The sequence below is a fragment of the Magnolia sinica genome, chromosome 10 (genome assembly GCF_029962835.1).
Source record: "Magnolia sinica isolate HGM2019 chromosome 10, MsV1, whole genome shotgun sequence".
NCBI classification, from domain to species: domain Eukaryota; kingdom Viridiplantae; phylum Streptophyta; class Magnoliopsida; order Magnoliales; family Magnoliaceae; genus Magnolia; species Magnolia sinica.
The window spans coordinates 88,370,325-88,396,419 of NC_080582.1; the positions used below are offsets into that span (position 1 = coordinate 88,370,325).

The 26,095-nt window shown below is 39.5% G+C and overlaps 1 protein-coding gene across 7 annotated transcripts; it reads right to left on the bottom strand.

Moving 5' to 3' along the window:
- LOC131217689 (histone acetyltransferase HAC1-like) lies at positions 1-24,725 on the bottom strand. 7 transcript variants are annotated; one of them, XM_058212659.1, is made up of 18 exons: positions 24,205-24,725; positions 23,885-23,954; positions 19,521-19,972; positions 18,772-18,877; positions 18,255-18,528; positions 17,693-18,175; positions 15,671-17,568; positions 14,908-15,204; positions 14,547-14,825; positions 10,096-10,224; positions 9,664-9,864; positions 9,330-9,472; positions 8,900-9,212; positions 8,105-8,244; positions 1,926-2,025; positions 1,409-1,801; positions 804-1,021; positions 1-701 (listed from the first exon to the last, which is right to left on the bottom strand). In XM_058212659.1, the coding sequence occupies exons 3-18, from the start codon at positions 19,712-19,714 to the stop codon at positions 587-589; spliced, it is 5,283 nt and encodes a 1,760-aa protein (XP_058068642.1). In that variant the 5' UTR covers positions 19,715-19,972; positions 23,885-23,954; positions 24,205-24,725; the 3' UTR covers positions 1-586. The 7 variants fall into 7 exon arrangements, with proteins under 7 accessions (XP_058068642.1, XP_058068643.1, XP_058068648.1 ...); XM_058212660.1 differs by having other exon boundaries at positions 23,885-23,949; positions 24,205-24,708; XM_058212665.1 differs by having other exon boundaries at positions 15,671-17,535; positions 24,205-24,708.
- Positions 24,726-26,095: the final 1,370 nt, after the last annotated feature.

Sequence of the window (26,095 nt, forward strand, 5' to 3'; positions counted from 1 at the left end):
TTGCCGTAAATGAAAGACTTCATTCAGATCATTGGGTACTTATTTTCTTTTTCTTCTTTTAAATAGAAAGGCATTCATTCTACAAAAAGAAAAAGGACAGCATGGTGAAACAAATGCAGCACGGGCTGCCCCTCCCAAGAAAAAGAAAGAACAACATATTAAAAAAGAAAAAAAAAAAAAAAACCAACCCCCCGAATTTCCACTAAAGGAAGACTTGACAAATTAGGACCATTTTATAGTACAACCGCCATCCATGGGTAAGATGGCGCACCGGAATACAGGATAAATCAAAGAATCACCTCCCCAGCAAGGTCGGGAACGCCGAGCAAGCAGGCAGGTGGGACGGCAGATATGGTTAGGTTATTGTAGAGGGGAAGCAAGCATCCAGGCCGGTGATGACCATCTTCTTCCAAGAGGAATTTTTCTTCTTGACTATTGTTGAGCACATCCCTTCCCCCAGCCTCTTTCTACATCTGGCCAGCTTCTTGCCCTACAATGGCTGTTTGTCCAACTGCCCATTCCAACAGTCTCTTCTTGGAATCCTCTTTGAGCTTTCTCCTAATAACCCTAGCACTGTACAACTTGATTATCCATTGTTCCCTGCAACCTCTGCAGCTCTCTGCCTCATCATCTCCATTACTGCAGCTCTCCGCCGAGAATCAGACTGTTGTTGCAACCTCCTCAAATGTTCTTTCAGATCCCTGCACACCACAACAACATAAAGTTAGTTCCATCCCCAATGGTTAAATGACATGGCATCATCAACCAATGACGTTCAAAGATGGAAGGGAGATCATACGCACTTGCAACGGGGTACATGGCATGCTGACTCTTTGCAAGCTCGCGCATGGAGCTGAAGGAGATACCACATTTTCTTGCAAAGAACACAACCTCCAGATGCACGAACTCCGCATTGTATCCCATGGCGGAAAAGCCCCTTAACCTTGCGGCAATTTGGGTATTGGCATTGTGGAAAGCGACACTGAGAAGCATGCACTAGAAGATCCAGCATTTTCCGAAGCTGAAGCATATCATTCTCAATTAGAAAAAAGAAGAAGAAGAAGAAGAAAAGGGAGGAGGCTGTGAAAACACGAACCATCAATATTCCAAAAGAAAAACAAAACAAACAGAAAAGGGAACTGTCCAACATCGAACTCTCTCATAATGGAAACAGAATGAAGAACAGAGAACTTCTGAATGGTGCTACCTCATGTAATTCTATCACAAGTTACTATCACAAGTTACTGCTCACATTGTTTCACCATATCCACGCTTGTTAAGAAAATGGAATGAAATTGCAGCACAAATATTGCAAAGAGGAAAAAGAACACTGAAGTTCATCAACCACACACAAATGCAAGTCTAAACAACGTAAGCAGATTCCAATAAAGAAAATAACAAAAAATACCTGTAAAACTCGTTTTTGCCGAGCTTCTTTGTTCTGTGCATCACGATCAGCTGTGGATGGGTGATTTGTCAACTTATGAGCATGCTCAACACCACCATCCTTCTGATAACAAGTATTGCACACGTCAAAATCAGGGCAGATTTCACAACGCCATCCTTGACCAGCTTCAATGTCGTTATGGCAGACATTGCATGTGGTCACAAAAGCAGGTGCAGTTGGATTGTGAAGATGATATAGGACCATCATCGAGGAATGCTTCGCTCGGCGTAGAGTATCATACTGATAATGGTTTCCTTGACAAAGGCTCAGAAATGCCTGCCTGGTGTCAAAGAACTCACTTTCAAGAATCTCATCTTTATCTTTGGTATCTGCAGGAACATCATTCACTTCAACCTGCAAAGTGGTCCTCTTGTATTAGACAATTTGATATGACATCAGAGATTTCATCCAGGTGATGGTTAAAAAGGATTCTTATAAGACAGAAAATAAGGTAGAAACATTGATTAGAAGATGAAACCTTTTGAAATAGAGGACTCACTGGATTGAGTGCATGCTTCTCCCTACTATTGATGGGATGTCTATCCCTTTCATCGACCTTTTGCTCTGCATCGTGACACCTGTTGTAAAATAAATTCCGCAATATTAGATGCTACACAGAATCATGCAGCCCTCTTCTGTCCATTCATTGAACTGGGAATCAACATCCAAACATATTAAACTCGAGATATATTGCACCAATAGTGCTGAATGGAAATCCCAGCAGAATTCATCAAATGAAACCATGTTATTATTTACGGGTGAGCGTTGGCCAAAACAGGTGGTACAAGTTATCTATCATGGGAGAAGTACAACTAAAAACAACTACCATCTTCTGTGTAGGGTGATTGGTGATCCTTTGGTGGTAAATGGTAGGCCACTACGACTCATCTGTAAAAGAATATCTGCATTATTTTATAATGCTTATATCTGTGAGTTCCCCCCCCCCCCCCTTTTCCAAAAAATAATAATAAAATAATAAAATAAAATTAAATAAAATAATAAATAAAATTAATTTATAATGCTTACATATCCGTGAGTCAGGGGAAATCTTCTGAAAGCTTGACATTATTTCCCAGTGGCGTTCCAATGAAAGTAAACGAGAACAAGCAGCCACAGGAATGGAGCCCTAAACAAAAGATAAATCATCATCCTGACATTGTTCGGCCATCCCCATGATTAAAACTTGAGGGGCTACGAACAAATTAAGAAATGACAATGCCTTCCTGTAAAGATAATCAAGTGTCTGCTCTTCCACAAGAAAAAGTACAGACAATCTCCCTTACAGGTTTTTGTTTTTTTTTGAGACGATGATGAAATTTCATTAAAAAGGCCGGGGCCAAAGAATACAAGGAAAAAAAAACACTGAAACTATGAACAAACTATAAATGAGCCACTGAAAAGAAGGCTCAAAACTACCCATGATACCATTCTTCTACATAAAGAAGGGCCCTTTCAATCACTTTTGATGCTCTCTTTTTATTTCTAAAACCAGTGTTTTAAATATCGACGATATCAGCCGATATATCCCATGACATATCTTATATCCCACCTGTGCGATAGAAAATGCACAAGCAATGCCGATATATCCCACCCATTCGATCCTGTGAGCATTTTCGATTTTCAATCCATGTTTTTATTGTAAATCACATTAAACCATTGTCAAATGGTTACAAATCTATGATTCTTCATGCTTTTGATGAAAAATCATGGATTTGGAACTTCGATTTCGAGATTTGAGGGAGATGGGTCAAATTGTGAAAAATCAAAATTTCTCAATTTCTCACAAATCAGTTGCAATCTTTGTATCCAAACACAAAATTAAACATGTATGTAACCTGATCTAGTGATTTTTCTTTTGCTTTTGAATGTATTGCTTGTGTTTCCATACATTTCTTCTTACGTTTATAAATTATATGAGACTTTGAATATACTTGCATCAGTTTAATTAGAAAGCACATATATTAGAACCCCATACAAAGGGAACCCCTATTATGTGCACTTTAAAAAAAAAATGTGAGTGTGTATTGATGTATTTTTCAACAATCCTGGAAGTTTCATTGAAAAAATCGACCAACTTCCCAATGTTCCCATGTTTCCCAACAACAACAATACATTATGCGATACAACCGATATATCCCATGCGATAACCAATATGTATCTGTATCCAGTGTTCGAAGTATCGGTATCGCTACAAGTTTCGCTGGCCGGGGATACAGAAACAATATCGATATCGCCGATAATATCGTTGATAAACGGAAATGTGAGGAAACATGTGGAAAACGGTTGAATTTTCAGCGAAACTTCATGAGATGTTAAAATGTACATATTTGCATATTTAGAAATAAAAAAATTTGCAAAAATAATGCATACAATACAAGTTTCCATTTAATGAGGCCTTAAAAGCATATGTTGTTGTAAGAAATCAGTCCAACCATCCCACCTGGCCTATTTAACCATCCAAACTTCCATCCAAACATCCATTGATATTGTAAACTATCAACAACACGTGATATTTCACCAAGAAATCATCAACAATTGGAAAGGAAATGAAAGATTGTGGTCTCAATCAGTGTTCGCATTGTCGACGAAATGTCGATAATATCGCCGATAATATCGGTGTCGCTAGTCTAGCGACATCGAAACCCCCATTTTTCGTTTCTCTCTGGATTATCGGCGATATCTTCGATAATCTTTGATTTTTTCCGACAAAATAGGTAAAAATGGAAAAATAAACCTTTGATTTCAGTAATACCTGGTTGATGGTTGATCAGAACTCGGAAGCAAAGAATCTCATGGGAAGCAATCGACAGCGCTTGTCTCATGTGACTCACAGATACATGATTTCAGCGAAAAATCAGAGATTTAGGGAGATTGTTTGAAACCCTCGTCGAAAATCGCCCCTGTTCGCTGGAAAACCCTCTTCGCAGACGAAACCCCTTTTTTTTTTGTGTTTTTTTTTTTTTTTTTTTGCTTTTATGCTTCAGCAGAAGCAAACAAGGGCACCGTGCGCTTCAGCGTACTGAGTAAACTTTCTGGGCCCACCGTGAATGTATGTGATTTATCCACGTCGTCCATTCATTTTTCTAGTTTATTTTAAGGGTAAATCCCAAAATTAAAGCATATCCACAACTCCAGTAGACCACACCACAAGAAACAATAAGAATAATGATTTTCACCGTTGAAACCTTCTTAGGCCCCACAGTGATGTTTATTTGTCATCAAACCTTTTTTAAAATATAAAAAGGCATGGATGAAGGGTTAAAATAAATATCAGCTTGATTCAAAATTTCTGTGGCCACCAAGAAGTTTTTAATGATATGCGTTCAATTCACAAAGTTTCCTGTGGTGTGGTCCAATGAAGATTTGAATCTGGTTCATTTTTTATATCACACACTAAAATAAGCCTTCATATATAATGGACGGTGCAGATGTAAGGTATATAATTCATAATGGGTCCCACAGTTAGGGATCCATCAGAAGCGGATGGGCTACTGTACGTCACACCAGCTATATAGCTGTTGTAGGTACGTGTCGTGCGAAGACCAGCGCTGACGTTCCTCGAGCTTCGAGTTGTACGAACAGTTCAAAGGAGATCAAAGTTACGTTGGCCCCACAGTGATGTATTTATTATATCTACACCGTTCATCTGTTTTTAGAGTTCATTTTAGAGCATCATCCAAAAAATGAATCATATCCAAAGATTATATGGACCGCACCATAGATAGCAGTAGAGATAATGATTTTCACCGTTAAACAATTTGTAAGGCCCACCATAACGTTTATTTTGCATCCAATCTGTTCGTAAAAATACAAATATCCGAATGAAGTGGAAAAACAATTTTCATACTGATCCAAAACTTTTGTGACCTCAAAAAGAGTTTCAATGGTAGATGTTCAATCCCCCACTCGTTTTTGTAGTGTGGTCCACTTGATAGTTATATCTGTCTTATTTTTCGTCTAAAGGCTTAAGGCGAGCTCTTCAAATGGATTAACGGTTTGGATATAACACACCTCATGATCAGACCCATATTACTTGTTGATGTCAATAGCTGGTATGAGGTGCACCTGCCAATTCGCTTCCGGACTGCGCCGGAACGAAGTGAATTGCACACTGAGTAAAATGTGGGCCCATAGTAATTGTGTATTTGATCCAACTCAGTCTATCCATTTTATTAGATGATTTTAAGGCACAAGCCAAAAAATGAAGCATATCCAAAGCTTGAGTGGACCACACCACATGAAACTGTGTGAATTGAATGTTTACCATTGAAAAATTATCGGGGCCACAAAAGTTTTGTATCAACCTGATATTTCCGTTTTTTATTCAACCATGTCCCTTTGATCTTATGAACAATTTGGATGACAAATAAACATCACTAGGCCCTATGAAGATTTCAATGGTGGAAATTATTATTACCACTGTTTCATATGGTGCGGTCAACTTGAAACTTAAGATAAATTTATTTTGTTTATTATTAGAGTAATTTCTTATGGAAATGTATGCTTTTTTGGGCCCCATTAAATGAAAATTTATTATTTAATGCATTTTTTTACAAATTTTTAATTTCTAAATATACAAATATGTGTATTTAGGCATGTCTTGAAGTTCCATGAAAAAGTTTCATGAAAAAATTTCACTGCTATAATATTTTTCTCCGAATTTCCGGTTATCGGCGATATTATCGGTGATAACGATATTATATCTTTATCCCTGGCCAGCGAAACTTGTAACGATACCGACAACTCAAAAACTGGTCTCAATATCGTGCGTGTTGCGATATCGATAATATTGAGATATTATCAATATTATTAATGAGCAATTAAACACTAAACACAATCATGTGCCCATGAAAAAAAAAAATTTGAAATAAAAAATTTTCTAATAAACAAAATTTTGATGATATCAATACTTTGGCGATATTATTGAAATATTGTCGATACACTTGTGATACAAGCATTACCTAGAATTTACATAATAAAAAAAATTAGCGATACATTGGTGATATTTACATTGGCTATACAAGTGACACCTAGAATTTACGTAGTTGAAAATATTGACGATTACATTAGCGATACATTGCTAATACCTGAATTTCTGATACTACCAGCGTTATCAATATCACTACTAGTGTTATCAGTACCGCTGGGCTAGAGACAGATAATATCAAAGATAATTCGAACATTGTCTGTATCCAAAGGGTGTGATACATTATGCGATAACGTTATTTAAAACATTGTCTGAAGCAACGCTCATTTCTTTCCCACCATATAGCCCATATAACCGCTAACAAGCTTAAACTCCATCTCTTTTTCCGGGACTTTCCCATCCCTCCGCCATGATGAGAGATAAAATGATCTTCTATCAACATCAGGAACACCCAAAGCACCCCAAAAGATTGAAGGAAATCATCCCACACTTCCGAAGAAAAGAGCAATGAATAAACAAGTGATCCACCGATTCCACATCTCTTAAGAACAACAGCCATACATTTGGGAGAATCATATTCTATTGCAAAGGTTGTCGATCGTTAACACTCTATTCATCCCCACTAGCCATCTGAAAGCCGCCACCTTTAAAGGAGCACCATAACTCCATACATAGAATGTTGGAGATATCCCTTTAGATTCGATTCTCTCAGTTATGAGACCATAGAGAGACCTAACTGAAAAGGACCTGGACTTCGCTTTCAACCATAAGATGTAATCTGCTTCTGATAACACTACAGATACCTTTGCTAACAGTTGCATCAAATGGACCAAATCTTTGATTTCCTCATCCGCCAAATTACTTTTGAAAGTGGGAGCTCAAATGACCTCATCCCCTAACTGAAAAACAATCGCTCACCTTCGTGCCCTCTTCCCTAGCTATCCCCGCTAAAGATGGAAACCTATCCCTCAGCTTCACTTCACCCACCCACCTATCATCCCAAAATCTAATTCCATTACCAACCCCCACATTAAATCCTATACCCTCCCAAACTTCCACTTTCAAGGACGCGATAGTTTTCCACAAGAAAAAAGATCGATATAAAGATGAAGCTTTAGTCCACCACCTCCCATCCTCTACCCCATACTTTCTCGCTATAACCCTCCATCTAGCTTCTCCCTCTGACCCAAACATCCAAACCCATTTTCCCAACAAGGCTCATCTCCTCTTAACTTCCTAAAACCCGCACCTCCTTGCTCTGTCGGATTGCACACTTCTTCCCAATTCAAGAGATGAAACCTATGTTTCTCTCGCGACCCTCCCCACAATATCTGTTACAATTGAATTCAAAAATGAAAGCTCAAAGTCAAGCTCAACCTCAATTATGCTTATCAAACTGGGGAAAAATCAATCCCAACCATCAGAAAACAACATGTGATAGCATCAATACGAAATGACAGATGATTAGGAGTCAAATCTTAGTCAAACTCGTCTAATATAATTTTCAGTTACCAACTAACAGTATATTTGGTCACCAACTCACCATCAAATTTTTATAGGTGGCAAAAGAAAACAGTATTGATCAGATTGATCCAGTCAAGAAAACAACATGATACGTCTGAGAATATTGCAAATAAACGATACTAAAGCATCTCCTCAAAAGAAAACAACAAGCATGCAGAACAAAGTTCTAGAAGGCAACAAGACAGGTAAGGGAATACGATGCTTACCTGTCACAAAGCTGAAAATTTTTGCATTGGTTGCAAACCCAACGCTTTCCAGTTACCATAAGGTGACAACAATGATTGCATGCATGCTGCAAGTGAACCATGATAAAATCTTCCTTCATTGGACAGATGGTCTCACCGAGCTGTGGAAAGGAGACATTTATAAGGAAAAAAGAAGAACAAGAACAAGCAATAATAGATCGAAACAAGCGAAAGCAGAAAATAGTATTTAAGAAACTTGGGTCACTGGCTGATTTTAAAAGGATAGAAGTCAATAACATAGTCAACTATACAAGGTGAACTTCCATCATTCAATAACAAGTAACTCCACGTAATGGTCCATATCCACTTACTATGAAAAGACAAACATTTCATGTACTCATATGCTATTTAAAATTTCAGAATCAAGAAAGCTTGGCGGGAATGAACTCTAAAGTTTGGTGGGAATGAACTCTACAAAAGTTAATGAACAATTAAATACTAGAAAATATAAGAAAAGATAGAAAGAAAGAAAAATAACCTTCTGCAAGCAAAAGCAGAAAATGGTATTTAAGAAACTTGGGTCACTGGCTGATTTTGAAAGGATAGAAGTTAATAACAAAGTCAACTACATGGTGAACTTCCATCATTCAATAACAAGTAACTCAACGTAATGGTCCATATCCACTTACTATGAAAAGGCACAAACATTTCATGTACCCATATGCTATTTAAAATTTCAGAATGGAGAAAGCTTGGTGGGAATGAACTCTACCAAAGTAAAGGAATGTTCAAGGACTAGAAAAGAAAAGAAAAAACCTTCTGCATTAGTAAAGCATCCTTTGAGGCATTGCCCGAAAGATCAGCTTGGCCAGCAGCTTTTAAGGCCCTTTTTGTTATAGTTTTTTTCGTCTTTCCTTTCTTCTGTTGTTTCCTACCATCTTCTTCTTGACGAAGTTGATTGATCATGTCTTCCGCAGCACCAGGCCAGTAATCACCATCAAAATATGGCAAACGAGCTGCAGTTACCTTAGCTTTACATTCACCGGTAGAGACAAAGAAATGGTCATATAAGTTAGTGAGATCAACCACGATATTTTCCTTGGCAGCTTTCCTTAGCATTGCTAAATACCTGAAAAATGAAGACTGATTATCAAGGTGGCATTGGACAAGAAAACATTCAACTTCAAGATAACCAATTTTAACACAGTAATTTGTAAATACTAGTTACAGTCATTATCAGACTCACCACTCCCGGAGTTTATCAGATTTTGGTGTCTTTTGAATCTCAGGATGGCAGTATAAAATATAATCTTCACCCTTCAATGGAGGACAAGCCCAAATGTAGCAGCTTGTGAAACCCCGCTTCTTGCAGTATTCAAGGTATCCTATCTGAAAAAGACAGGAAGAACAACATAAATATCAAAGTAAATCATCACTATCATATTGAGATACAGAAGCTCCCCAATAATTTAAAGAACAATAATGGAACTAAATCAAACATCCACTTGAGAAGATCAAAATAACAACAAAAAACATGGAAGAATCATGATAAGAAGCCAGAGAGCAAAGTCTGTGAGTACCAAAATTTCATGGTAGACAAATGTACGAAGAGCCTCCCCAGTCACTGTCTTTATCTCAGGCCTGAAGTATTTGACAGAGTCCAAATATGAAAGATAAACACGCCGTTGATTTGGGTATTGGCATTCTGAGCCAAATTCCTGGACATACATGCCAAAAAGGCACACTTCTACACCTTCTATCTTCTGAAACAACAGAATGACCTGAAAGAAGCGTTGCTAAGGGCATCAACAGAAGAGTCCTCAAACATGCACCAATCCATTCGCAACTAAATCTTATATCAATAAAAAAGTGAGAAAAGATGTGCCTTTTCTTCCTTATCAGTGTTCAATGCTTTCACAATGCCCCATAACAGGAGATGAAGATAAACCTTTTTAAATATAAAGATGAGGAAAATTTTGTTTATAACCTATAATAAAATGTAAGTCATGTACCTTGGATTTGTATGGGAATTCTGTTGGATAATTCTCCTCTTGAAAAATCTCCAAAAACCGCTGCTTCACTTCCAATTTTTTATCGACTGATGAAACTACTCTGATTACAAGTGATTCTGCTCCCGGTACCTGTAAAGATCAACTACCAATCAGCTTACTGATGTTGAAAATTAACGGATGGTTGCAATCCTAGACAAAAGCATCTAGCAGCAGTCATCAAATATGACATGCATTGATGTTGATGCCTGTGTTACGTCTCACCAAACAGATAGAAATCATAGCCACATATGCTGCCAAAGGGTGAATAAAGCTACCAATGCAATATATAACTAGCGTGTTAAAATGAGGACGACTATCAAATTAATGAGCATGCTTGAAAACTTGTGACTTCACTTTCAGACAACCTCAGAATCATGACTAAAGTGTATGAACCTCGAAAGAAGGGCAAATTTTCTGGGGGGAAAAGAAGGAACTATTGTAAACTAACTAGTGATAACCCTGAACTGCTATTAACATTCTCATTCAACTCTGACAATTTTCGGTGGGATAAAAATAATAAATTATCATTCTGTGAAGTAGCGCGCCTGGAAAGTTTCAAGTGTATGCTTATTCAGGTAACCCGGCAACCCACTCAGACCAACATTTCCAATTAATAACCCTAAGCCATTCTATGTCATCCACGAGCCTCTTATATAGTTTGCTCATTACCAGTTCATCTACATACATACATGACTGATCCTATGTTTATAGGCATGTACACATGCATGTGTCTATGCATGCGCGTGCACAGTGTGTGTGTGTGTGTGTGTGTGTTTGAGAGAGAGAGAGAGACAGAGGTGGTCTCACACACAAGTTGGATGATAGTGTTATCATCCAGCCAGTCCATAAATGCACATGTGTCAAGTGTGTACAACATCTAATCCGTTCGAAAGATTGGTCCCACCATAAGGAACAGCTGATGCAAAAATTAGGCTATTCTACTCATGACATAGGTCAGTCACACACAGATGACTCTCACACAATAGTTGGATGATAGTGTTATCGTCAAGCAACATCCAACCTGTTCAAAAGATGAACACCTGATACAAAGATCAGGCGATTCCACTCATGAAATTTGCCACACTGTAAAAAACAACGTTCAAATGCCTATCCGATGCTAAGAAAAACAGCCCACTATTTTTGTGCAAAGTGGTCTTCATGGTGGGGCCAACCTTTTGAAAAGTTTGAATGTCATTCACACATGAAGCATATAGCTAATTGCACAGTAGTCAGGTGATAACTTTATTTCCAACCAGTCTGTGAGACCATATATCTATAACTACATGCATGCATATTCAGTCTACATATAACGTGGGCAGCTTGCGGGCATTTTTCCCACATAATTAGTTTGATAGGGCGGAAGATCTTAAATATTCAAAGGATATGACAAGATATTTTAAATGAAGTCAGGAAATTTTGAGAACTGTAAGATGTGGCCATTGTTCAGTGTAGGGTTCAGATTTCACCAGCAAAAAGCCTCTGATGGCTTATAAATTTTACCTGCATCTTTTAAGTGTCTGATGCAAGCAACCCAAACTTCTCTATGTAGCCCGCATGGAGGCAGTAGTAAAGTGGCCATGCAACAAAGACTGTGTCAGGCCCACTATGATGACGGTGTGAAATCCATACTGCATGTCTGTTATGCTAATTCATTTTAGGACATCATCCCAAAAACAAGGCAGATCTAAAGCTGGAGTGGGCTACAACACAGGAAAACATGGTGATCCATTGCCATGCTCTCTCTCTCTCTCTCTCTCTCTCTCTCTCTCTCTCTCTCTCTCTCTACTTTGCTACAATTTCACCCCTTTTTCCCCCATTCATATTTCACCTACTTTCTCTCTCTCCCATCCACTTTCTACGTGTATGGCACGTGCTCCTTCCCTAGTAAATATAAAGATATATACATTTGAGTTCATGACATGTAAGCTGTTAGGAGATTTTTCAAACAAACCAGCTATTTTCCTTCTAGAAAGTAAGCGCTTAGTTATTAGAAAAAGAAACTTAACACTTCTAAGGGTGGTTTTTTTTTTTTTTTTTTTGGTTGGCAATATGCGTGCAAGCCTCTCAAGGAAAGGGGAGGGGATTAGAAACTTGGAGCAAATGAACCACATTATGCTTGGTTAGTGGTTGTGGAGGTTTAGCTCTAAGGAAGGCAGGCTTTAGAAGAGTTTGTTGCTAGAAAATATGGCATCCAATAGGGTGGTTGAGAGGTAAGCAATTCCTCCAATTATAAGGCTTCCGGTCGGTAAAAGGGAGTCCTTAGGTTGAAGAACAAATTCAATAATGGAATTCATTTCTCTTGTGGAGATGCTAAAAATAAAATTATTAGATTTTGGGAGGATGTGTGGATTGGGGAGTCACCATTATCCGGTCTTTCCTAGGTTGGCCAATCTTACTCCGGATTGAGAAGTGACAATTGACAAATGCTACTCCCTCAACAAGGGCAAGGTGGTGTGGTGCCCACAATAATAAAGGAACTTGTCGAATGAGGAAGATGAGGATCTTCTTCGGTTTTTGGAGTGGCACCATTGCTTCATTCCGATAGTGGGGGAAGGACTATCATTTGGACTTTGGAAAAGTTGGGCCGGTTTTCGGTTTGCTCGTTTTACAAGCTCTTAAGCCACTCCCCCATCAAATGAGTGCAAATGTTTAGTTTCCTTCGTTTGGACCACCAGTGCCCCTCCCAAGGTGGCGGCATTTGCATGGTTGGTGGGTAGGAACAGGATTCACACAATCGACAATATTCATATGAGAGCTCCAGTAATCCCAAACTATTGCATGATGTGTTTCGAGGGGGTGGTGTCAGTGGAGAATTTGTTTATCCATTTTACTGTCGCCCAAAATGTGTGGTCGAAATTTCTTGTTTTCTTTGGTATGTAGTGGGTTATGCCAAAGACAATATAAGGCTTTTTTCTGGCTTAGAAAGGGTGTGGATTTGGAAAGAAAGGAAGTTAGTTTGGGGGGTTGGTTTTGATGGTGGTTATTTGGGCCATTTGGGTTGAAAGAAATAACCGATGATTTCAAAACAAAAGCGGGACATAAGAGGATGTCTGCAAGATGGATAATAAGTTGGGCATCTTGTAATAATGATATGGACCAAAGAGGTTGGTTTTATCTTTCCAGGTTGTGATTTTCTTTTGTTTCCTTGAGCCTTGGTTGCTTGGTTTTAATAAATTTTTGCTACCTTTCGACCAAAAAAAAAAAACAAACAAACAACCTACTTGACGCTGTTTGCGGGAAAAAAGAGAGGCATGGAATGCATTTTCTACTTTCAAGCTAATCCACACACAAAAAAAAAAAAACCGAAATCAATGTCTCCCAAAAAAGTCATCAAAATAACTTCCCACTGATGAAAAGAAATATACCAATCATTTAACTGTTGACTTTTTCACATTTCTACATGAATCAATGGCAAACTGCAATGCAAACGAAACACAATTTTCTATTTCCTGCAAAGATTCTACGTCTGTCTTCCATATCCACGAAATGGTTTCAGCAAAGCAAACACCCCCTTACGAGAAAACAGAATCCATCCAAGAACAGACAGATTGCACAATGGAAAGAGTACATTACACCATCCTAGCGGAACCATTTGCAATCTACTCAAAAATGAATGTCATCCAGGTTTTTTAACTCTTCAAACTGAGATAAATTGTTACGAAACATGAAGATCCAAAAAACTTCCGAAATACCAGGACATGTTACCAAATTTAGACTACATGAAAAATGGGATAAATCTGAAGCATCCAAGAACAGACAAAGATTGCACAATGGAAAGAGTCTGCATTACACCATCCTAGAGGAACCATTTTCAATCAACTAAAAAATGAATGGCATCCAGCTTTTAACTCTTCAAACTGAGATAAAGTGTTACAAAACATGAAGATCCAAAAAAGCTCCGAAATACCAGGACAAGTTTTAGACAATATGAAAAATGGTATAAATCTGAAGAGTCCTGCTTAGATTATTTTCAAGAGTTCACACTTGTGTCCCTGAATCTAGCAACCTTGGCCATTAGTTGCTTTACTCTTCACATGTCAAATGTAGGGGCCTACTATTGGAATTTCACGAAGTACATAAAGTGATAAATAATGGCAGCTAAATGCAATTTCTTACCGCGATATAGTTTCACTTTTGAGCAGGAATTGGAAATTCAGCACTAAATAACTGCAAATCACAAATATAATTGGGAAATAAAATAACTCTCTAGGAAGAATGATATCTTGAGCATTCTACGAATTAGTGAGGAAGAGTGTATGTGATTGTTTCAAGAAAGAGATGGCTCCTGAAAATTATGAACAGCTGGCACAATGCAGATCCTTCTAACAACTAAATAGGCATTCATGCTTGTTCTAATTTTCCTCGACAAGCATAATTAAGGACATCATACACCCAGCTTTAAGTAGAATCACCTCATCAATGTTCTTCCCAATAAACCTTGCCCTGTCTTGCCTCTCCTGCTTCAGTCGTCTAGAAAGTCGCTGCTCGATGTGGTCACTCAGGATTGTTCTTGGCAAATCTTTTGCGCCAAGAACAGCACTCTGTGGCAAGGGCTTACGCTCTCCTCTTTCTATCTCCCCTATGTAGCAATTAGGGCAAGTGTATTCCGCTTGACCACCATCATTCCTTCGGCCATTAAAAAGAGCACATATTTGATGTTGCCAAGCTTCACATTTATCACATTGAACCCACTGCATAGGAACAAAACAAAAGTAAAGAGGTATAGAAACTCCATCAAATACTTAGGAAATTATGAATTGCAAAGACACTTACCCACTCCTCAGTCTCCTCGTCATTCCTCTTCTTCTCCAGTCTCGCCTTGGGAATAGGAACTCCATCAACCTCGATACTGTCACTGCGGACCTCATTGTAGCATGGAATACAGAAGTAGTACCGTGTATCACCACTTCCCATGGTATAAAACATCGCATTCCGCTTGATGCGAGCACCACATGGTGTACAATATATAGGTGGTGGTTCAAATGTAAGCTTTTCCACTGCGCACAACTGGCATGAGTTCTCACTCATGGAGTTCTCCATTGCTTGGTTTTTCTCAGCCTTTGCTTTACTCTGCAGAAACATAACTAAATGAAATCATCATTTGGGAATACATATTATGCAAAAGAAAAGATGGTCAGTTATCTTAGATAGTACACAGCAAATAAATGTACACTAATGTAGTCAAAGGAAAATAGAATGCTCAAACAAACAGTGAATCGTGAACACAAGCTACAGCACACTCTCCTCCTAATGCCTATTCTGTGGGAGAGAGCTGCAAACGCTATGAAGTTCTATCAGATTCCATCAGTTTGACAGAAGTACTGAGATAACTGGAACTTGGAAGTTGTGCAGTAACCAAAAACAAAAAAGCCAGTATTGGTGTGGGTGTACTGATCCGTCCCTTCAGGTATAAATGCTGGCTCCTAAATAAACCATGCATCAACCGGATTACACAGCCAGTATTGCCAACTATAGTAATGACTATTTTTATTTTATTTTTTTAAAAGTAGGAAAATCATTAACTAGATAAGCTAACCTGGCCAACCCATTGCCTGAGGCCTATAATATGCTCCCTAATTTGCTCTGGAGTGAACAATTCCGTCAATGATACACCTTTTATCTTTGGCTTCCCTGATTTTGTTCCAGACATCTGGTCCGCTGGCAACGCAGTCGTCTCCTGTTTCAATTCCAGCTTAGCCTGATCAATCTCATTCTCAACCTGCACATGTTCTTGCTTAGAATTACCAGCAGGTTCATCTGGAATAGCCTCAACTTCAGGCTTTGCGGCATATACATTCTCTGAATCCTCTTTCTTGATACTATTCAAATTTGGAGAACTTCCTCGCCCAGAACTTACAGATGGTTCCGCCTTTTCTATAACTTCAGATTCAGCAGAAATAGGCACTTCTGCCTGTTGGCATACTTGGGGCTGTGCTTCCTGTGAAGCATGAGATGGGTTCATTAAAGGAACTGATGCCGGAGAACTTTCATTCTTAGGCACAAGAGAAGGAGAAGGATGTTCCATCTTCACACGTTTCGCCGATTGCAGATCTTCTGAAGTTTCAGTCGTGGATGCAATGGTCTTTGGTGTCATTGTAGAAGCACCTCCAACATCAAGAGGTTTCCAGGAGCCATTAACTGAATTCGCTAAACCAGGATCAGGTGGAGGACGAGGGCGTCCCTTGCATTGTGATTTTATAAAATTATTGGCCGGCGTACACACAGGACAATCTGGCTCTCGGCAATTTCGATGATGATGAATCAGTCCCTTGGACTCTCGGCAGCGTGGATACCCACATGGACCTCCATTACACCTTTGCATATGCATCCACAGATCTTGAACCTTAATGCAATTAGGTTCTGGGCATTTTCCTCCTGGAGCTGAACATCTCCGAGCATGGCTCAAAAAAAGTAGCCACCTCATTTGCTTATAGTATTGCTGTTCACGAGTGGTATTTTTGGGTCGACAGGCAGCTCCACTTGAAACTTGGGGAACTGCAGTGATTTTTGAAGCAGCAACCTGAACAGTAATAGATCCTTCTAAGAGATGAGGTCGTTGAGCTTCCTCTTGTCCTGTTATCCTTTGGTGAAACTCCTCTTGCACATGCTGCTCAAGTGAAGAGTTGTCCTGCAAATGAGATTTCTCTTGCAATTGAGAATGCCACTGGCCCTGCATGAGTGCCTCAGGTTGTGACCCGGCAGAGAGGCAACTGAAATCATTCTGCGACTCTGCGGTTTGTTGATGTGGATGCAATATTTGCTGCATTTGTTGTGAAGTCTGTGAGAGTGAAGCCCGAAAATCCTGAGGTCGTGATGAATGACAGAGTAACTGATTGCCTTTAGAACGATCTTCAGCAGAAATGTTCTGCTGATATTGGGTTTGCAACTCAGAAAGGTGTTCGGGAACCTTAGGATGCAAAGCTTCATTATGGGATTCCATTCCATGATCGGGCAATATTTGAGCACCTATATTGGACGCTAGCTGTGACTGCCTCAAAATATCATTCTTCAACAAAAGCTGTTCATGTTGCTGATTTTGCTGCTTTTGTTGATGCTGATGCTGAACAAACTGTGTATACGGTTGATGGGTCTGTTGCTGAAGTTTCTGTTGTTGAAAGTTTTGCATCTGCTGCTGAGGTTGTAGCAAATGCTCTTGAGTTGAATGGGATGACTGGAAATTCATCTTTGCTGAATGATCAACCATATGAGGCTTCATATGTGTAGTATGTTGCATTGTCTGCAAGTTAGATTGATGTGCCAACAAGCCCGAATTTGTTTTCGGCTTAGACTGCAAGCCCGCAGAATTCACATTCTGGTTATTCATTGTATAGCCAACAGATGTTGTAGAGCCATATAAGTTTCCTGACCTGGAGAGATCAGCAACATTCATACCATATACATCTGCCAAAGGAATCATTTGCTGAGGCAATGCTGCTATACATCAAAACAGGAATATATCATTTCAGGTTCTCACAGTCAACATGGTAATAGGCCCCAAAAAAATAAAAATGCGCGCGCGTGTGTGTGTGAGATAGAGAGAGAGAGAGAGAGAGTGTACTCTGCATTAATTGTTGCTGACGTTGCTGATCAAAATGCTGCTGTAGAGGCTTGGGAGAATTACCATAGGTAGAGGCACTCATATAACCCTCAGAGGCTGCAGGTCCATTCATCAATTGTATATTGTTCCCAGTCATTGTTAGCCCACCATTCACAGCCCCATTTGAAAACCCATAAGAGGAAGGTTTTTGCACCAAGTTCGACCTCATTCCGGTGCCCAGGCCATGCAATACGCGGTTGTTTGGACCTCCAATATACTGCTTTGGTTGTTGCTGATGTGATACCAGTGTGGATTCAACGCTAGAAAACCCACCCCCATTAGAACATTCGGAATTCATGGACATTGACTGGGGGTTACTCAATCCCGGAGTAGGAATCATTTGACTAGCAATTCTGGGCACACCCATTGATGACATCATATTGTTTCCACCAGAGCCAATAGAAATATTGGCAGGCGACAGCTGATATCCATTAGGTAGGGATCCTGCACAGATAGATTTGGCTACACTTAAATGAAGAAGTAGATAAATAGCATAATACGAAGAAAACAGACTTGGAATTACCATCAGATGCATTGAAGGAACTGCCGTTAACACCGCCATTAGAACCATTAACAGTAGGTAACAAGTTCCCTGTGCTTATTGTATTCGGTGGCACTGTACTACAACTAGAGAAGTTGTCCCCAGAAGAAGGGACTGTCGAGTTTGAACCGCTATTGTGTGACATGCCGGGGGTTGGTATCATTGTAGGTAACTGATGGCTTTGATTATTGGGAGGTATATTTTTTATCAAAGTTTGCAACCGGTGCTCCAGTGTTTCCATGTTCATGTACTCCTCCTAATAGTAGAAAGAGATGCATGAGTTTTAAAGATTACCAGGGGAAGGTATGTACACAAATGAAATCTTTTCAGTAATTGAAGCTGTCTAATGACACAAAATAGAAAGAGAAACAAATCTTTTTTCAGACAACAAAAACCAGCTTTGAGCTGGTACCATAGAAACAAGTAATCTATCTTGAAAAAAAAAAAAAAAAAACACAACATGGCAAAACCAAGAAACTTAAACACATGCATGGCAGACCTTTGAAGTAGCATTCCTAAACAGGGATTCCTCCAAGCGCTTCACAAGTTCATTTAGCCTTGGCTGCCATTGATGAGAAGCTTGTTGCCGCTGAAAAAGCTCGAAGCTGCAAAGCAATGAGTAGTAAAAATGCAGCAGTTAAAACTAAGTAGATGCCCAAGAAAAACAATTAAGAAGCATTTATTTTAATACCAAAAATGGAAATACTAAACTACACATCATGGTTATGTCATGATTATTCATAGCACGTTACATTAACTTCTTTAATAATCTGTTACATTAACAATATTAAAAAGGATCTCAACGTCAAGTCCATTAACTTCATATTGAGTCATGGTTTCTCCCTTGCTCACATACCAAAAATATCTATAGGCAAAATGGCCTAAGGATAGAAGAATAAAATAAAATAAAGATAAGAATAAGAATAATGATATTTTTGAGGCCTAGAGAAACAGCCAACACTAAACAGTCTCTGTAAAGAAATAGCCAATGTGCAACTGGTTCAGTTCAAAACTTCAAAGAGAAGATAATTCTAACTGCGTGAAGTTGATTTATGTTACAAATTAGCAAACAGATTGCTCAAACAAAAACTACTGTTCAAAGATTGCTCCTAATACCAGACCAATGCCTTTGTAGTCTTCACAGCTTGATATAAGCATTATAATGCAAATTGTGGACCATAAATATAAGATAACGCATTAGAGTCCTCAGTGCTACAACAGAATGCACAAAGTAACCAGAAAACTTACATTCTTTCCCACATGCATTTGCGTGCGTTGGCAAGATCGGGATCTATGTTGTGTGTATTCCGCATACTTCCTAGGCTTGGTGACTGCGAAGGTAGAGAACCGCCATTCTGCTGGGGTAGGCCAGACAACTGTGGGCCAGATTGATTAGGTACCTGCCCTGAGATCTGTCCAGACATATGTGCCTGCACATGCATCTTTCTGACGTAGACCGCTAAATATCAAATACATCAAGATTTAGGATTCCTCAATTCCAACATGGACACCTTCCATCACCAGTCATAACTTGCAGTTCCATCGCAACAGAAACGTTCACAATAACAGACCAAAACAAAACAGGTGACACTGTAAGCCCCATATTTACATCACCTACAACCCTTCTTGGACATCTTCATTAGCTGATTATATAGGCTGTAATTAACCCCAGGAGTCGTAGATAATCCGATCAATGAACCCTGTATAAAGCATAAAACAACCATCAATCCTGAATTTCTACATATTTAGATCCTATGAATCATAGGGTCCTGATGGACCCAGTCCTTACAAATGGGCCCGTGAATCCTTGATCCAGGCATTGATCTGATGCACCCAACTGCCCTCCAAAAATACCCTGGTTTGGAAGATCCTAACAATCCAATGTTTTGCCTTTTTTATAGACCATTGCTACATTCCACCATAAACATCCACTTGTGGTTTGCAGGCCATTGATCGGAGTAGGATCATCCAATCAAGAAGATTTTGGTCATACCCATCCATTATGGGGTCCATGACAGCATTGAAACAGATCAATGAAGACTAGCACACAGGGACACTTCGCTTCCTGATGCATCAGGATAACATATTTGATTGATGCATAATTGAAATGTTTCAAATGTATAATAGTACAGCAGCTGAATAGCATGTCACTGCAGAAGCTGCATACAGACAGTTTTTAAACAACAAATAAAGAGTGTGGAGTGGCAATCAGAATGATATGTATTACTAAAGCAAAATAAAGAGCAAAGGTATAAATTTTGAAATTTGATTGCAGATCCAGAATAAGAGATAATTCACCAGTATTTAGCCAGGAAAATTCAGCACAGTCAACCGAGCATGTAAAATTGTAAAAATAATTTACTGAAAGCTACCAGGACCACCCTGGATTCTGGAATCAACAAGACTAATATCAAGCAAGTATAATGACCTCGAATTTAGCAAACGTACCACTTAAAGAGACCAATCAGGAAATACGGTCATTTGGGCCATCCCTTGCTTCTCTCAGTTGAAAATTCCCAAGTGGTTTAACTACTTAATCAGAAAACTATAGTGATTTCAGAAATATTTTTTTTTGGAAGGTAAGCAAGATGTTATTAATACCAACCAAAGAGGCCACAGGCCAAAGATTACAAGCAGCCAAAATTAGAAGGCATTAGACCAATATAGAAACAACAAGAGAAATTAGAAAGCCAAGGCACAAAACATGGGAGAAGAAACCACCAAAGGTAATTTCCCATTGCAGCCTCATTGAGAATTCTAAAGGAGATTCCTACATCCATATAAGCACTGTCCTACTAGTCTCTGATATGATATCATTTCCAGCCAAATGTTGAGAAATTTGGAGCAAATCAAAGCCACACTACGTGCATTTAGCCAACAGTTCCATTGGGTGAGATTTGGGTTCCGAATAGTAGCTATAATCTCTTTAGAGGGGTTTATATTTTGATGCCCTTGTTGCAATTTTTTATCTACAAGGATAAGAAGTCTCAAAAGAACTTCAAGCATTTCCATTTCAGAGGAGTGCTCGCATTTTTTTTAGCAGCACCCGATGTCATTAGCAATTCAGTTGACATGAGTATACCAACTTTGTTCTTCTTTTGGGAGAAATGGGATTCCATGAGGACCATGACAAATGAGGGAATAGATTCTCAAATTTTGCAGTGCATATCCCATCTTTCTTCACAATATGGGGGAAATTGGCTTGAATGGTACAGTCCCTCGCTCAATGCAAAATGAAAGCAGTAACCTTCTAGTTCTTGATCTATGAAGATGCGCTATTAGGACATAGAAGCACATCTTCCCATTGACGCCGAAAACAACAACAATAGTAGTACTATAGTAGTAGGAGAAGGAGCAATCGTAGTAGGACAAAAATAGAGAAAACCCCAAGGGATGCAAATTTTAATCCTTACTCCTAAGAAATTGTTCAACCCGAAGGAATGGACAAGCAATCCAGTAGGAAGGCCATCTTTACCACCGCCACTCCCTTGGTAAGAAAGCCAATCCTTTAACCTATCAATGAACCTATGCCAAAGATATTTCCCATGTACTACCAGTTCATGGATACAAATTTTAGATAAGTGTCCTTGAGTAGAAAACATTTCACTATTGAATGCATCTAATAAGTTCATCCCAAAACCATTACTATAGCAGACAATCTTGCGAAAGCTTCAACGCCATGAAAAAGTGAATGTATCTAAGCCCTTTTTAGAATTTACGGTCCGAATCCCAATATGAACAAAGCAAGACTTTGCTTCCTTTGGAAAATTGGCTCTCAAATAATTCGACAATTCCACTCTCCAGTGGACTCAAACCTCACGCAAAGAGTAGCCCTTCTTGGTAGAAGCCCCACACAGCTGCTTCATCATATCTTATATGAGGAAGCAACTAAGCAATCAATGTCAACTTATAGTGGGATGTAGCAGGTACAAACAACCTATCTCTCACTAATGTAACATCAACACATGAAAGACAGTTCCACCTACATATATCAATGTCTTTTTAAAAAAGAAAGACAGTTCCCCCTATATACATCCAAGATCCAACCAAAATAAGGCTCTCCCACAGTGAAAATATTCTCCTTCTAATTCAGCATTGCATAAAATAGTTTAGAAGGAAATATTCACCCCTATCTATCAACATGAGCAGTGGCCGTAAAAATGTCCAACAAGTACATGAAAGTATAGGTATTTAAGCCTCAAAGAACTACTCGCCAAGGGGCACCAAGAACACCATGGACAACCTCAAGTCTATCATGAGTGCATCTGCCAGAGGGTCCACGGAGAAGCAAATGAAAGGTAGTCATTGCCTTAGAAAATAGTGCACCGCATGCATCTGCTGGAGAAATGAAAACCTCTCCCTGTACTTGATTACCACTCAAAAGTCCTCAATTAAATACCACAATCACTGAATGAGTTTTGTCATAGTCACAACGGCCTGGCTAAAACCACCATCTGGATCTCTGTTAGTGATGTCAAGTGCGTAGAACCTGGTTGAGTGAGCTAATGGAGATGTCACACCAATGATGAGGGCTGTCAACATGTACCCGAGCCCGCAGGTAATTAAGGTACTCAACCTAATTTAAAGGGATATGCAACTATGTGTTTGGAACCATTTAGAGATTGCAACAGTATTGGGTCAAGCATTTTAGACCTGTTTAGAAATATCATCAGGTTAGGTGCCTGATCAAGTAATACTCAGTTAATAGCTAATACTAATAACAAATGTACATCTTAGAAAATTGTAATTATAAGTGCTTCCCCATAATTAGGGCATAAGTAAAGTATCACACAATAAGGCCTCAGAGTTGGACGTGGCAACTACCACATAAGGATGAAGGCACCATGAATTTGAAATTGGAAGTCTCCCTCCCTCCCTACCTCTCTCATGTTAATTAATTAAGGCACCATAAGGAGCGCTCATGCAATCGATCAGTCAATCCAAACCATTGACTAATGTTGTTGATGGGCCATAGCCCTGGCAAACTCCCAATACTCATAATACCATGCCTGCCCAAAGATACCCCTATCAAGTTTGGGGGGGGTAGCTTGATTATTCTCCCATATGCACACAGTCTAGAATTATAATCCACCCTGCTACCAGAATTGACCTTCTTCCTAGAATCCAACTCACAAATGACTAGATGAATCGTGATGGTCATTGCCGCTTTCCACTCATATGGAACAAGGGTACCCCACAATATTGTCAAAACAGAAGGCCAATCAAAGACACTAGTTCAAGCAAGCCAGATTCCTGTAAATCGCAAATTCCAGTCACCGCTGTGAGTGCAACAAACAAATGGAATCCCCACATCCAAAGTCTAAAATTTCCACCTGTCCTCTAACATACCTGAACCAATGGAGCTTGAATTATGAAAAACGATCAGAAGATGAGCACTGCAGAGTAAGGAAATTATCATATTCCACTTAGAGAAATGTGATCTGATGGAAAAGAAAAAGAATTGACTCGACCAAAAAGGGGCTCCAACTATTAGCACCTATGGAAATCAATAGAACTCAAACTAAATTACTCAAACAAATCATAACTGTCCAGGCGCACGTCCATTTTCTTCTCAGTGCCAGAAAGTGAAGACTCGGGCACGTGGGATTTACCTGCGTAAGAGCAATCTTTCTGCAGATGATGGACTTCCTTTGGTGTACACTCAGAACGCCATTCACTGGGCTGCAAAATCAATTAGAGAAGAAGGAAATAAATCAAAACCCTAAGTTTATTGAGATCGAATTGAACCCTGGAGAAGTTAATTTTGTTGGGAAGGTCGAATCTCGGAGAATCCCCAAACCAATACCGCACGGATGGATTTCCAATAGGAGATTGAAGGCATGGAACCATTGAATTACAGGTTCAGGACGAAACCCTAACAAACCCTAGAAATAAGAAACCCTAAAGAAAGGGGGGGAATGGAGAAACAAACCTGTAGGGGAGCTCGAAGGGCTGTGATTAAAGCACCGATCGGATGCAAATCGAGGGTGATCCCACTGCTACGACGGAATTGGGATTGTGGATGGGATGGAATGACGGGAATTCCGACACGAGCGGAATTCGGAGAAAGATGAATCTCTCTCTCTCTCCTTCCTTCCCTCTCTCTCGCTTAGAGGATTGGGAATTTCAGATGGGTAGGGAGAAGATTGGGAATTTCCACGTTTTTTCACCGTTTTAAAACCCGTACCTTTTTTATGGATTTGGGTTTTCGGGCAGTGGAGAGAGAGAGAGAGAGAGAGAGAGAGAGAAAGAGGTATTGTTGAGGACGAGGACGACGAGAGTAAACGGGGGGGAGAGAAAAGCGTAGACGCCCGAAAAAACCAACCTGAGTTTGAAGGAATTACCACGAGTGCCCCTCCTCTGTCATCAGAATATCCCCCTTGGCCCCCTTCATTCCCTTCATTCACACCCTATTTTCGCTACGCATCTAATATCCAACTAGACCTCCCTTCTTTTATCGGGAATGGATTGGCTACCCCCCCTGACACCAGCCCCGTGGCTGGTGGTCGGTGATCTGTGGGCCCCACCATGATGTATGTATTTCATCCATTCCGTTCATCGGTTTTTAAAGATGATTATAGGACTATGTTCAAAAAATGAGAGGGATATAAATCTCAATTAGACCATACCACAGGAAAACAATAGTGATTAGATATCCATCATTTAATTCCTACTAAGGCCCATTGTAATTTTTATTTGACATCCAATCTGTTTATTCGGTCATAAAGACCCAGATGAAGGGAAAAAACAAAGATCAGCTTGATCCAATATTTTTATGGGCCCCAAAAAGTTTTTAATGGTTGACGTTCATTCAACACTGTTTCCTATAATGTGGTCCACTTGAGACTGGGATACAGTTCATTTTTTGTGCAATACCATAAAATGATCTATAAAAATAGATGGACGGCATTGATGAAACACATACATCATGGCGGGTCCCACAGAGCACTGACCATCAGCCATTGGCTGGTGGCAGGGGGAGTAGCCAATCCGTTTCCTATGAAACGCTCCGGCAGTGCATCCCCCCCCCCCCCCCCCCCCTAATATACTAATACGAGTATGTACATGTGGGGCAACCTCTTCAATTGGTCATACTCGTGATATTTTATTGTGGCCATCTAACTCACGAGAGAGCAGACAATAGATTCTATGGTTGGGATTTTTTTGGGTGGTCGATCCATCAGATTAATGGCTTGGATGAATCAACCATGCATGGGTCCACATGAAGTGGAATTTTCCAATACATGCATACAGTCGACTGGGGCCCTATTGAAAAATGTCAAGGGTTGTGTCACACGCACATTTCTCTATATTATGTAGACGGTGCATGGGTATGGTTTACAAAGTCCTTTTATCCATATAAAACGTGCAGTGAGCCTCTTCTCAACTCCTTTATCTTTCTTCTTCTTCTTCTTCTTTTTCTTCCTTCTTTTTTTTTTTATTTTTTTTCATTTTTGTGCCCAGGTTCCTTCCTGAATGTGCCTGGTTGGGTCATGGTCCCCCTGACACGAGGCCCTTTCATGCCATGGCGCAAGTTAGGCCCAGCATTCGTTTGAAATGTTAGACAATCCTGACCTCTGCTAATAATCGATTGTTTGTACCCCCTCCCCCGGAGTCTATATCACTGTTTGAACTTGAGGTGTTAATACGAGATCATGTGAACGTGAAGATATGAAAATCAATAGTTACATATTTATAAATATCTCCCTATTCAAAATGCATTACGTGAGAATACGAATAATATAGGAACGATATGTCCCTATTCAGAATGCATTATGTGAAAATACGAATGATATAGACATAACAAGAGTTTTGCCAACAGC